This window comes from Panthera pardus, unplaced genomic scaffold (genome assembly GCF_024362965.1).
Source record: "Panthera pardus isolate Hobbes unplaced genomic scaffold, ASM2436296v1 HiC_scaffold_15, whole genome shotgun sequence".
Taxonomy (NCBI): domain Eukaryota; kingdom Metazoa; phylum Chordata; class Mammalia; order Carnivora; family Felidae; genus Panthera; species Panthera pardus.
In genome coordinates, this window is record NW_026526710.1 from 48,396,914 (window position 1) to 48,412,083 (window position 15,170).

At 41.0% G+C, this 15,170-nt stretch overlaps 1 protein-coding gene across 3 annotated transcripts in view; it reads right to left on the reverse strand.

The window, feature by feature from the left end:
- The window catches only part of GAREM1 (GRB2 associated regulator of MAPK1 subtype 1), a 203,126-nt gene that overhangs the window by 31,082 nt on the left and 156,874 nt on the right, over positions 1-15,170 (reverse strand). For all 3 annotated transcript variants that reach the window (XM_053902543.1, XM_053902542.1, XM_053902544.1), the window contains one exon: positions 12,834-12,964. In XM_053902543.1, the coding sequence (XP_053758518.1) occupies positions 12,834-12,964 (131 nt within the window). The remainder of the gene's footprint in view (positions 1-12,833; positions 12,965-15,170) is intronic.

The window sequence follows — 15,170 nt, forward strand, 5'->3', positions numbered from 1 at the left end:
TTCAGTTAGCATCTAGCTATGTTTACAATAATACAGATCAGAAGTCAGCAAACTATTGTGCATAGTCCAAATGTGGCCCACCATCTGACTTTGTAAATAAAGTTTTATTAGGACATTGCTGTGTTCATTCCTTTATGCACAGTTTACGACTGCTTTCACTCTACAATGGTAGCGTTGAGTGGGTGCAGTGGTAACTGTAAGCCCGCAAACTAAAACAAATCTTTTAAAAAGTAGTCTCCATGTTGGGTGTGGAGCACAATGTGGGGCTTGAACTCTCAACCATGAGATCAAGACCTGAGCTGGCACCAAGAGTTGGACTCTTAACTCACTGAGTCACCCAGGTGCCCCACCACAAATGTATTTATTCTTTGTCCCTCTACAGAAAAAGTTTGCCGAGCCCAGGGATAGATGAATGAAAAGATCTATGGCCTTTGGAAATTAACTGGAACAAAACTATTAACTAAGTTATGAGCTGAGTTTGTATCTGCCTTTAGTATTAGGTGACCTCAGGCAAAATGAGAACATTACCGCTACCGTCTACTCTACTAGCTTAATCAGTGTATGTAAACAACTTCCCACAGTGGCAAGTTCTCAATAAATAGAGGCCATTAATATTACTTTTATGAACAATAAAAACATTAAAGAAGTTGTAAAAAGTAAGCTCTGTGCCCAATTTGGGGCTCGAATTCACAACCCTGAGATCAAGAGTTGAATTCTCTACCAACTGAGCCAGCCAGTTGCCCCCCAAACATTTAAATTCTTTTATTTATTTTGAGAGAGAGTGAGCATGAGCAGGGGACGGCAGAGAGAGAGGGGACAGAGGATCTGAAAGGGCTCTGTGTGGACAGCAGACCGTGGGGTTGGTGCCTATGTAGGGCTTGAACTCCTGAACCGTGACACTATGACCTGAGCCAAAGTCAGATTCTTAACCAATTGGGCCACCCAGGCACCCCACAAAAACATTTAACTTCTTAATAATTCTGTTTCATACTGACTTTCACCTCTGTGTAGGTTCATGTTGGCTTCTATTTCTACCTACTACTGTTTTCAAGCCCTAACCACTACTTTAAGCATTATCCTTTCTTCTGTACTGAAGAATTGCTCAAGTTTTTATTCAATGTGTTATCCCAAAATAAAACTTAATGTCAGAATAGGGCCTGAAATATCCTTACAGTTACATCCCAAAGGAAGTGAACATACTGAAATGATTCAAAAAAATATACCGTTTTAAGGCAGACTAGCCTCCAAAATGCTCAGATGCACTGCTGTACTTCCTTTTTAGTAAAACTTTGTAAAAAACTTGGCAGTTCATCCATTTGGATCAGGATGGAGACAGGGATGTTGAGAGAAAGGGTTCTCATGAGACTTGAGAAACACACACACACTCACTCACACAACAAACTATTTCCAGTTAACATCCAAGGAGCTTCTCAATTGCGACGGAGTAACAGAGCATATGTTTCTTTCTAGACCTTTAAATCAACTTAATATATTTTTCCTAATTTACCTTTATAAACATACACCTTCTAGAATGAAGAAATCATAGGGTCTAGTGAGTACCACACATGAAAAGAAATGAAAGCGAACGTCCGTGTAGCTTGTGAGACACAAATCAAGACGGGACGTGCACAGTTTAAACAGCTCAGAATTATCCTTACTAAATGTCACTCTCTGGGCACATTCAACAGTTTTGTCTACGTTCTTGTGTATGTGTATACTTCTAGAGGAAGTTACTCCTACTCCCATACATAAAAATGTATAACACATGTGAGTACAATCTGTAATTCCACGCTCCCAACCCTGATGGCATCATTAATGCCAGCAATGAGTTCTGCATAAATTATGAGACTAACGTCCCAACCGATCTTGTGGTCACTGTTGGTGACGGGTGAAGAATCTCCTGAATAAATGCTCTTCCTCTGGCAGTTGAGCCAGTCTCCTCTGGTTTCCACAGATGTGATTTATTTGCATAATTTCTTTCCTTTTTTATTTTTTTAAGAGCAAAAGAAACAATGCGTTCTGTCTAAGTGCTTCGGTATGCGTGCCTGCTTAACATTTCCAGTTTCAATGTTTCCTGAGAGGAAGTAATTCAAAGTGTGCTATCTAAACAACTCTAATAGGTCTAATCCAGGAAACTATCAGGGTTTTACTGTTCATAATACCATTCGGAATTAATACCCCATGGTCAAGCAACATTTTAAAACGCTGATATAAAGTTTTACACACACCCACACCCACAGACAGCTCTGGCAACAGATAATCTGTTTTCTAAGAACAGTTGTTCTAAAGATCAAACATGTTACAGAGGTCAACATTTCAACTCTTGAAAAAAAAAATCAGGATTGATCTGACTGCTAGATCAAATAACTAATATGTGATTAGTATTAGGTCATTTCCCCCCAAACTTCAATTTTTGTATCTCTTTTCTTTGGGAAAATGGCAGAAAATGAGGAACAACAGGCATGAAGAGTTAAGATAAATGTCAATCCTGAGCGTTCCTCTCTCTTTTTAAACAGGAAATAGGGCAAGGAGGAGAAGTGCGTGGCAATGATTTAATTTGCAGTGGTAGGCAGAGGGCTTGCCAAATGGTCGTTTTCCAGACAAGGCCTCAAAACCTCAGAAGACCAACAACAACAAGAACAACAAAAATCAAAGCCACTGGGCTATCTTCAAACACTGACATAATTAACCTCACAATTGTATCCAATTTATCATTCTGAATGACTCTTGAAAATAAAGGACATCTGACTCATGGTAAAGAAAACACGCAATTAAAAAAATTTTTTTTCTTACATCTGACAAAATTTAGATTGACCAATAATTGATAATTTCTGATCTCTCTGGAATATAGTCAAGAACAAGGCAGTGAGCTCAAGGCCTCTGATCAGCCAAGAAAATATGATGTTAATGTTAGGGCTTATAGAAAAGCCTTGAAAGACCATATCTCAGCATGCTTACTCCCCTATAATAAAAATTCCATTCAAACTGTTACCAGACCACAGCAGAATAGAAGTAGGAATTAAAACTGGACATAGGGATGGTTAATTAAGGCAGGTACTCTAACCAATAAAAGGCAACAAACAATCTTACTGAGACCGTAAAACACCCAATTCTCGGGGTGGAAGGTCTCTTCACGCAAAGACTAAAGTCATACAACACCTCGGGAGATGGAGAGAAGTTTAACTTTTGTTCAAGGACTTCTCTTTAAGATGACAGAAAAGTATTATACATTTTAGGAAACAAACGAAATTATAGTTCTTTTTTGGACAGAACTTCGGATAAAATTCACAGCTCCCCCCCAAACCTGGCTAAGTAGAATTACTTGCACTTGAAAGGTTCCAGAGAGGTAGAAAATGCCAGAGCAAATAATCCCTATTCATTTTGAAAACTCCCAAGAAAAACCCACCTCTCTGATTATTACAATCCTACAACTTGGGGAAGAGATGCTTCTTCTGAATTGTCAAGACAGACACTAGGCATGGTATTTTAAACTAGGAATGATGGTTACACCTGAACTACACTCTTAAAACAACACGTACACCCACAAAATTCCCCCAAAGAAGTATCACTTTAGGACGACCATAGGATGGCCGACAAATGCAGAACAAAGGCAACTAGCAAGCTGTTTTTGCCCGAAAGACAAAATGATCAGGAAGATGTCCTAGAATGAAACAGACAAGAGTAGAATCACAAGCAGCCTAACACCTCTCAATTAATGTATTTTCAAGGCCTCGTCTGTAGTTGTTCTGTTAAAATGAGTAAAGAGAGTAGCATGACATATGTTTCACTTGTTAACTACTTTATACATGGAAATAAGATACAGTCCAACTAGTTGGCACAGGGGGAAGAGCTTTATTTTATCTTTTTCAGATGGCAGCTTAAAAAGGGTAACTAATATGTTAAGATAAAAGGCACATGAATTGCCTCAAATCTATGAGTTGGGGATAAAACCCTAGTGGATTCTCAGTAACTTGGAAGCCTTGGAAAAAATCCAAAGTTCAGCATCGAGTTGCACGAATCACTCACGTTAAACTTTAGAACTCTCCTTATTTATTCAATGGTGCATTGAAGCCACGTCAGTGTATCTTTAACGCTGCTTCAAGCAACAATGCAAGAACCCAACTGTATGTAGCCTTGTTTCTCTGATAATACTGGTTAATACTTTAAAATTTTGGGGCTAACCCTTTACAGAAGTATTTTTGTTGTTGTTCAAAAGGGTTCACTTAGATACATGCTGCACGGATGCTGACAGTAAGTTAACTTGTAGGATTTTCTCTTTTAAATGCTTGCGTCAGGAAAGATCTAAAAACTTACATGTGTAACATTCATACTGTTGCCAAGTCCCATGTGTGAGACCATAGGTGTTCCAAAGTACAAAAGACAGGAAGATTTGGCTAGGTAGTAATTATTGGACACCTTTGTTTGGATTTTTAAATAAGAAAATGAATTAACCATGCAAGCTACTGAGTCAACGCGAAAGGGTATTCTGATCACAATTGTGAGCCTTATCTGAAATCCACAAATACCATTTGGGGGAGCACAAAGATGACCGGATTGAATCAGGAGAGTAAGCTTTGCTGCTAAGTAGTTTTGTGGCTTTGTGCGAAACAATGAAGTCGGCTAACATCTGTTTCTTAGTTTTCCTATTTGCTAAAAGGAGTAGGACTCAGTGTTGTGTTAAGGGCCTTTCCAGATCTAAAACGTGACGATTTTCAAAACCGTCTGTAAACTTCCTAGTCCCGTGAGATTATTTATAATATTTTATCATTTTACTCTCAGTCATGTTTCTCAGTATTAAGAAGCTCAGTTAGCATTTAAGTCTCTGAATCTTAACAGGATTTTTTTTTTTCCCTATTAAAAAAGACAACGCTGCAATCCTTCTCCACCCATTAGGATAGCTTTGCTGCTAGACATTATCACCTCTGCAGAAAACAGGTGCCAAACCCAGTAATCACAAGCCAAGATGTAGGTGACAAGAATGTCGGCTCGCTCTCGCCCCAGACCACATGGCAATGGCTCTGAAGAGATCTGTGCAGGCAGAGGTGGTGCCTATGCTCCCGCTCTCACTGAAATCTCACAATTCCCCAGTGGGACGTTTTCCCCAGTTGAGACAATGCAAACTTGTTATTTTGCCTCTGGGGAAATCTATGCTTGGAACAGCTGAAACCTTGGACCTCACTAGCTGGAATGAAAATAGCAACATTATAGCATCCAGATTAGGGTATTTGGACTCTCTCTGACTCGAGAGCACTAATTTTAATGAAGAGGCTTTTGGGCGACAGCAGTGAAGCCAGAATGTCTCTTCCACACTTAGAGATGGCAAGTTACCCATCGCCAAACTGAAGGCCATCTTTTCTTCCCTCTGCTTATGTCTCAGTAAAGACAGAACTGAAATTAGGACTGAATTTGTTAGTCGTTATTTTGATGGCAGAAAGTGTATGTGTGGGAAAATTTTTCATCATTACTGGGCTGAGTTCAAAAGGCTGGAAAACATTTGAAATAATTCACTGGGTACCAGCACGATAAATTTCCAAAGAAGTACTTGAGGTGAAGGGGTATTTTGAAACAACAACAGTTACTATGTACTGAGGTTTTATTTATTTATTTAAAAAAAATTTTTTTAACGTTTATTTATTTTTGAGACAGAGAGAGACAGAGCATGAACGGGGGAGGGGCAGAGGGAGAGGGAGACACAGAATCCGAAGCAGGCTCCAGGCTCTGAGCCATCAGCCCAGAGCCCGATGCGGGGCTCGAACTCACGGACCGCGAGATCGTGACCTGAGCTGAAGTCGGATGCTCAACCGACTGAGCCACCCAGGCGCCCCTGTACTGAGGTTTTAATATAAAGTCCAGGGTACAAAGTACTAAATAAAGAGTAAGTGAAATAATCTGTGCTGGGAATTCTTTTTTTTTTTTTTTTTTTTAAATGGGAAACTTAATTTTAGTATGATTTTATGTTCTGAATCAGGGGTTGGCAAACTTTTTCTTATAGGGCCAGACAGTAGTAATTTTAGACTTGTATGCCATATGGTCTCTGTACAATTACTCAACTCCACTGTTATACTGTGGAAGCAGCCACAGACACCGAACATATATGTATATGGATGCAGTGGCTGTGTCCCAATAAAGCTTTATTTGCGAAACAGGTGCCTTACTCGGAGGCTGTGGTTGGTGAACTCCAATACTAGTCACTTGCAAAGCACGTTAGTGCCATTACTTCATGAAATTCTCATGAAATGTTTACGAGGAGGGTGGAATCACCCCCATTTTGCAGGTGATGACACCAGGACCGAAGGGGTCATGTGACCTTTCTGTGTTCATAGTCAATGCCTGGACTTGGGGTGTGAACTCAGCTCCAAATTCAGAGCCTGAGCTACACTACGCACTCCAACATGCTCTTTAGATCCACGACAGCTTGTTTAAAAGAAGATGTATGCCTGCAAATTGTTGGGTGGCGATTTTTCTTATTAAAAGGTAGAGGAATGAGCCCTCAGTTGGGATGCCCAACTGAAATAGGTCATCTTCTGACTGGAAAAGAACACGACAATAGAGATCGCTGATGAACAGCTAAAAGAAACAAGAAAGAAAATGCCGGTTACAGCTAAAAACAAACATGCAGTAAAGCAGGTAAAAAGAAACAGAACTCTCACCACAGGAACCAAAAACTGAAATGGATAAAGGAAACAGTGTGAAAGAGGCAGGTGACTGTTGTTTTAAAAATATCGAATGCCATTAGCTTTGGAGAGATTGGAGCCAATGTACACAGATAATGAGCAAGAGGCTACCTGTCCACATATTCTTTCATCTCCTTCACTATCTCACTTCCCATTTTCTTTTTTTTTTTTAATGTTTATTTATTTTTGAGAGAGAGGGTGTGTGTGTGCATTCAAATGGGAGAGGGGCAGAGAGAGAGGAAAAGAGAGGATCTAAAGCAGGCTCTGTGCTGACAGCAGAGAGCCCAACGTGGGGCTCGAACTCACGAACCACAGGATCATGACTTGAGCTGATGCTGGACACTTAACTGAATTACCCAGGTGCCCCTCATCTTCCATTTACTACCACCTTAGTTAGATGCTCAAACAGGCATAGATTTGAAAAAAATAGCTACTCCTGTCATTTCCTATACAGTATTACCACCTAAAGTTTGATTTCAAGTATTTTATTTATTTTTTAAAGTTTATTTATTTTTGAGATTGAGAGAGTGTGTCTCTCAGAGTGTGTCTGAGCAGGGGAGCGGCAGGGAGAGAGGGACAGAGAAAATCCCAAAGAGGCTCCATGCTAAAAGCATGGGGCTCGAACCCATGAATCATGACCTGAGCCAAAATCAAGAGTTGGGTGTTCAACTTCCTGAGCCACCCAGGTGCCCCCAATTTCAAGTATTTTATATTCTACTACCACTCCAATTTTGCACATCACTTTCTTAACCAGTTCAGAAGTTCCTTAACCCCATATTAGGACTCCTAGGTTCTCACTGGGGTGATACTTCTTGTATTCACACTTTTTTTATCCAGTGAGGAGTCCACGGCTCATCACTATCTGTCACTCTAGGGCGTACTTCATCCACACTTTTTCTAATTTCTGTTACGCTCACCTAGTACAGCCCCAGCTCTGATTAAATGCAACGCTCTGTCTACTCTGTATCTGCATCCTGGAAGCCAAAGATGGCTGGAAGAAAACAGCTGGTGTTGAGTAGTCTCACTTGAAATTTATACCTTGACAAAACTCTGGGACCATCCTACTGTGTACTTCCCTGGCAAAAACTTACTTTCGGATCCCTGAGTTGTTATTTTCTTCCTGTCAAGGCTACCAAAGGCTTCCATTTTGCTGGATTTCACAGTGAGTTCCAAGTCCTCTAATCCAATCACTAAGTAACATTTGACACTGTTGCCCCTTCCTCTTTGAAACGCTTTTTGTCCTGTGGCTTCTGGAACATTCATCCACATGCTCCACCATCTGACTGTTACTCCTTGCAGTCTCTCCTGGACCTCAATGCAGGGGTGTTCCAGGGCTCAGTCTTTGGTCTCTTCTCTTCTTCTCTTCTTTATCTAGTCTCTAGGTCAGAGTTTCCTAGCTTCGGCACTACTGCCATTTTGGGCCAGATCATCTTTGGTGTGGGGCTGTCCTGTGCATTGTAGGGTTTTTAGCAGCATCCCTGTCCTCTACCTGCTAGAAGTCAGTAGCACTCACCCTTCCTCAATCAAAATTGTACCCTGACATTGTCAAATGTCCCTGGGAGGAAAAGAAAATCAGCCCTGATGTAGGTGAACTCAACCTGTCCTATGGCTTCAAATGCCATCGAGGAGCTTTTGAGCCACAAATGTATACCCCAAGCCCATTCCTTGCCCCAAGCTCCAAACCCTGTACATCTCACTGTCTCCTTGATCCCTTTATTTGGAGGTAGTATTTCTACTTGTACATATATTGTCTGCCAATATATATAATCTCAACTGACTATAATCTCAAGTGTTTGCATGTTTATTAACAGTGCCTAGACGTGCAGGAAGTGCTCAAAATATATTTGCTGTTTAAAGAATTAAACATTTAATATATATTAATTCATTTCATGCAGTTAATGATGGGGCAATCAGGCAGATAATTTCAAGCACATCAAGGCATCTTTTAAAAACACATTTAATTTTAGGGTGCCTGGGTGGCTCAGTCGGTTAAGCGTCCAACTCTTGATTTCAGCTCAGATCATGATCTCATGGTCCTGAGTTGAATCCCACTTCGGGCTCCACTCTGACAGTGTGGAGCCTGCTTGGAATTCTCTCTCTGCCCAGCTTCCCCCTCCCCCTCCCAAGGAATAAATAAACCTTAAAAAACAAATCTTAAAGAAAAAGGACAATTTCAAGATAAAAGGAATGGCTTATTTTTGATTTCTTAAAAGTTATCTCTATGCCTAACGTGGAGCTCAAACTAACAATCCTGAGATTAAGAGTCACACACTCTACCAACTAAGGCAGGCACCCTGGAATGGCTTATTTTTAATTCTTTTTTAATGTTTGTTTATTTATTTTAAAAAATTTTGATGTTTATTTATTTTTGAGAGAGAGAGAGAGAGAGAGAGAGCATGAGTAGGGGAGGAGCAGAGAGAGAGAGAGAGAGAGAGAGAGAGAGAGAGATGCACACACACAGAATCCGTAGCAGGCTCCAGGCTCCAAGCTGTCACCACAGAGCCCAATGCAGGGCTCGAACCCACGAACTGTAAGATCATGACCTGAGCTGAAGTCGGATGCTTAACTGACTGAGCCACCCAGGTGCCCCAATGTTTATTTGTTTTTGAGAGACAGAGAGAGACAGAGCATGAGCAGGGGATGCGCAGAGAGAGAGGGAGACAGAGAATCCCAAGCAGGCTCCATCCAGGCTCTGAGCTGTCAGCACAGAGCCCAATGCGGGGCTCGAACTCACAAGCAGTGAGATCATGACGTGAGCCGAAGTTGGATGCTCAACCCACTGAGCCACCCAGACGCCCCAGGAATGGCTTATTTTTAAATAAATTTGTGTATAGTACTAATCCTAGCCATTAAATTTTTGTTCAAGTTCTGCTACAGTCTTGAAGGTAATAACACTATAGAGTTCCCATTCGTTTTCAACCCCTCTGTTCTACTCCGTATTCTTATTATGCTTCATTTCTATTTGTTATTATAAGTATATATGACTGTTTATACAAACGTTTCTATTTCTTTATTTCAAATAATAATTGTGCCTTTTGACTCTCCAGATGCCAGTTAGCTACCAATTCTTAACTGTAAGTTATTTCTTGAGCTGTTTATCCTCTTGGTCTAATTTCTGCTGTACCTGAAGCGGAGAGTAGAGGGTGAAGTTTTGAAAGGAGGCCTGAATTCCGTTACCACTTAAAACACTGCTTTCTGGATAACATCTATAGTTATATAATATTTAACATTATACATTTAGTAGTATTTATTTATAACAGCTGTATTTATGAGTATGTTGTACTGCTGTTGCTTTTTTAAGTAATCTCTACACCCGACATGGGCTTTGAACTCACGACCCTGAGATCAAGAATTGCATGCTCTACTCACTGAGCCAGCCAGGCACCCTGTTGTACTGTTTTTAATTATTTTTCCCCCTCTCCAAGCAAAGTAGTAACCAGGCACACAATTTCCTTACCCCCACTTGGCTCTCACATTAAGTACTGTGTACATGCATATGCACATTATGACCAGTTCTTAAAGACCATGACTTCCAACACTTTATTTTTGAGGGGTCCAAGTGGTATCCAGACATCTTTTCCATAAATCTCCTTGGTTTATTTATTTACTTGGGTGTTTATTCACTAAGCACACAGACTTTTGTGTATTTCTTTGTACAAATTTCCTGAGGTTCCTTGATCAATTCTTCTTTGAATATAAGTGAACGATGTCTTAATGATTAATGGCAGATGGATGTGATAGCATCTCAAAACTTTGTAAGTAATAGGGGCGCCTGGGTGGCTCAGTCGGTTGAGCATCCGACTTCGGCCCAGGTCATGATCTCACGGTTCGTGAGTTCGAGCCCCGCGTCAGGCTCTGTGCTGACAGCTCGGAGCCTGGAGCCTGCTTCAGATCTGTGTCCCCCTCCCCTCTCTCCGCCCCACCCCTGCTTGTGCTCTGTCTCTGTCTTTCAAAAATGAATAAACATTAAAAAAAAAGTAAGAAAAAAAACTTTCTAAGTAATAGACTAGAGGTATTAAATATTCATGTATGGAGAGCACAGGAACTCAGCCCAAGTCCAGGCAGCTCTATGGATGCTGTAAGCTTGAATTCCGTACTCTTACCCATTTGTCTGTGTCTCTGAGCCTTTTTGGGTTTTTTTAAGAAAAATTGTGGTAAAATGTATGTAACATAAAATTTATCATCTTAACCATTTTTAAGTGTACAGGTCAGTAGTGTTAAATAGATTCATACTGCTATGCTGAATTTTTAAATGGCATCTCTATTACATATGTTTGAATAAACAGAGTCAATCATGATATTCTGTAAAAAAAAAAAAAAACAACCCATCAAACTGTATTGATTTCAGTATTATTCTTTCAATCATTGCTGACTTCATACAAATTCACACACAAAAAACAGCTGCTAGAGGCATTTAAAAAAATCTTTTACAAGAACAATATGCTGCAAAAGACTGAATGTTAAGTTTTAATACTTGACAAAATCTTTAAAAAGTCTTAACACATTTTTATGCTTGATTTCTCATGATTTATCAGCAAATGCATTGCTTTAAGAAAAGAGTTTAAAAGTATTAACTTTCCTTTCTAAATATTTTTTTTTCCAATTTAGGTAATTTTAGATATAAGTTTTAAGGAAAGGTTTAAATCTTACTGAGACAAGAATCAAATCGGATTTGAGTAACTCCTGACCAGTGAATCTTGGTATGTTTAAAACTGAGCATGTTCGGGGCGCCTGGGTGGCTCAGTCGGTTGAGCGCCGACTTCGGCTCAGGTCACGATCTTGCGGTCCGGGAGTTCGAGCCCCGCATCGGGCCCCTGTGCTGACAGCTCAGAGCCCGGAGCCTGTTTCAATTCTGTGTCTCCCTCTCTCTGACCCTCCCCCATTCATGCTCTGTCTCTCTCTGTCTCAAAAATAAATAAACGTTAAAAAAAAATAAAATAAAAAAAAATAAAACTGAGCATGTTCTCATAAATCTTCGGTGTAAGTTCAAGACTCATAGACTGAGCTTCTCAAGGGCTTAAAAGTTATAAATATTTTTGAATACAAGCATAATTTAGCTAGTTAGGAATTTAACAGGACACAAAATCTACCCATTTTAATAATAAAACCAAAGAAAGTGGAGTAGCAGCTCTATTTTAGAATTGGAAGAATGACTTGGCTTAGCTGACCAAATGGGCAGGGCCACTGTTCCTGGGGGGAGGCTGTCTTAGACATTTCCCCCCTTTCCTGAGGAGTGTGGGTAGGGTGAGTCACCCACAAAGACACTGTTGCATTCTTGGACTAAGATACCCTGCAGTCTGTTTTTCACATAGAGTGGATTTCTAACAAACGGGCATCTTGCCCCCAAAATATTGAAATGTTTACCGAACATGACTTAGTTGGACTTCCTGCTGAATGAAGAGAGGTTAATGCTTTCAATGTGAACACTTTCTAGAATGCTGTAGCAAACGTGTGTGTTTTTGAAGAAAACACAATGGATTTACAGGCAATAAGGTTGGGCCTTGGTGACAGGGATTCTCTGGTTAGTCCCTCTTCAACAGCAAGTCTAGTCAAAGGAGCTCGCTCATTATGCACCAGGGGACAGAACTGTCCCATTAAGAATGCAAAACAAATACAGCACAATAAACACAATTTAGCTTTTCTCTGATGACCAAACATCAACAAATACATACAGGGCAATATTCTATATATCAATTTTCCCTCTGTGTACTGATACAGATAGACTACAAATAATGGAATGAATAGAAGCTGATGTCAGGGCACAGTCCGGAAGATTCTCCCTTTTTCTTTAAGTAAGTGCTCAGTATTAGTGTTGTCATATGCCTTTTGCTTGCTCCCACAAGTGGAGCATCCAGCTTTACAGAAGAGCTGGCCAAACAACTGTTACATATTAGAGAATAAAGCCCAAATTAAAAAAAAAAAATCTTTTGATCTGCCTCGACAGTTGTTCTAGCAAAAGATAATGTTAACACAGTAACCTGTTGGAGAGTTAGGTCATCTACAGCACATGCAGTTCTTAAAAAGACCAGTTTGGGCCACTGACACGAATCCATCAGATGGAACTCTCCTATGAAGCACAGGGGGAACTCACTGTGTACATAGTGACCTGAAAGTTAACTTATTTCAGGGAGGATAAATATTCGGTTCTTCTAGAACTACCTTCACGTTGAATGTTATTTCCTCCATGACGTACACGCGTTCAGGAAATGCTTTAGCCACCTCCTCCACACTGTTGAAATATTGCACTGGCTCCTTTATATCCCGGTCTTGTTCCAGCAGCTTGAATTGCCCTAAAATACACGATAAACGGAAGAGATGTGAGATGTTTACGCTGGACAGCTGTCACCGTGGCGACAGCATCCCCTTTCTTTACTCCCACTCTTCTTTGACGAAGGCTTCTGATCACTATCATGAAGGGAAAAAGTTACCACGGCAGAAGGTTTTCTTGAACTGGAATCTATATTGAAAAGTCAGCTTAAAAATGAGTACAAACACATATGTTTTCTCCTTTGCATCTTTTTGTTAACATCAAGAGTTTATTACCAGATGACCAAAATCAAACTGAATGGATGCTTATTTGTAATTTGATCTCAAAGTGAAAACTTACTCTGTTACAAACGATTGCTCATTTTGTTTTTGATAATAATCCCCTTGTCATTTAGTTGTAATTAACACCCACACATGCTATGTTCTAAAAGAAAGGCCGAACGCCCCAGGGCAACTAATTTGTTTAAAGTAGTATTTCAAATTTTTGCAAGTAGGACAAAATAATATAGCGGACCTTTGGCTCCCACAGAATTGATATCCTTGGTTTCAGCAATATGTGGGCGATGCTGAGGGCGCATGAGCCGCTGTAATTTGTGGTGTTTCTGCAGCACAAGTGTGAAGCCTGAGCAGGGCAAGGCTGGGCCAGGGGGTGAGTGGGCCTGGAGAGGAGCCAGTTCCATCTACATCAACATGTGGCTTCCTTCTCTCTTTTTTACTGTTCCGCATAAAGTTCATGACAGTAGGATATACCATTGTGGTATCTGTACTTTGGGGGGATTGTGAAGAACTTTGAACATATTCCCCAAAATGTCAAGGATCTATTATTGTTCATATACTTTCAATATTTATGATACTTCTGCTTCATTCTAGGAGTTGTTTTCAGTTTAGAATAAACCAAGCCAAAGACATAGTGTTCTTAGCACTCATTTTCTGAATGCTGTTTACACTATAACACTTGAGAAACTTGAAAAGGAATTAAAAGCTATAATGAGGCAGATCTCTCAGCGTGTGTCTACAGGACACCGGGCAGAAACAGGGAAACTTTCATTCATACTCTCAAGACATTTTTTTTTTTTTTTGGTAGCATCTACGGTGGAGGCATCACTCTAGATGCTAGACAGAAGTCAATGAAGAGACCAGATGAAAATCTCTGTGCTAAATCTTACACTGTGGCAGAAGACAATGATAAACACGAAAAATGACTAGGGTATGTAATAGGTCAGGAGGTGAGAAGCGTTATTAAAAATAGGGCTGGGTGAGGGGGACAGAGAGTGCAGGGTGGCCAGCGTAGGTATGGCTGAGAAGGTGACCTTTGACGTCACTGGGAGGTGTGTTCTCAGAATTCTAACCGTAGCTTACTCAAAGACCTGTGGACAGATGGGTGGCTGCCCGCTTGGCATGCTGCCAGTGTGGCCGGAGCGGAGTGAATAACAGGTAAGAGGGACGAGAGAGAGAGTCAGAGAAAGAACAGGTGGCCAGATTGTGTACAGCTTTGAAGACTTGTAGCTCTTTATCTGAGTGGGATGGAGAGCCGCCGGGGGGTGTGCACGAAGAGGTGATCTATCCAATGTGCAGAAGGACCACTCTGGCTGCTGTTTTGAGAACACTGTAGAAGTGCAAGGTGTAGAGGCTGAGACAGCAGTTAGGAGGCTCCTGCAATAATCCAGGTGTGAGATGGCAGGGGGTTGGAAATGGCGGGAAAGTGTTACAAATTTGGCCTGAGCAGCTGAAGGAACCCGGGTTGGAGGGGTAGGGGAGTTCATTCTGGGATGTCTATCAGACATACAGAGATATCCCAGAAGTTCATAGATGATCATGTAAGTGTGGAGCTCAGAGGGAGGTCTGGCTGGAAACCCAGGAGGCATCAGCACACTGATCTTTAAAGCCATGGCACTTTGATGACGAAGAGCACAGGCTTAAGTATAGACAGAGAAGACATCTAAGGTTTGAGTCCCAGGAGAGTAAGAAGGACTGGCTGGGGGAGTAAGAGGCAGATCCAGAAGGGGTGCATTCTAGAAGCCACGACTTGAGCACTTCAAGAGCGAGAGCGATGTCACATGCCGCTCAGAGAGGACTCTGGAATGAGGGCTAGCAACGGTCGGCTTTCGCAACTTGTATTTAACTGGGGACTTTGACAGGAGCAGTGGAATAGTTGGGCGGAAGCCTGACTGAGGTGGATTTAAGAGAAGGGAGAAGTGCGAATAACAGGGATGGACGGCAGGTGATGTT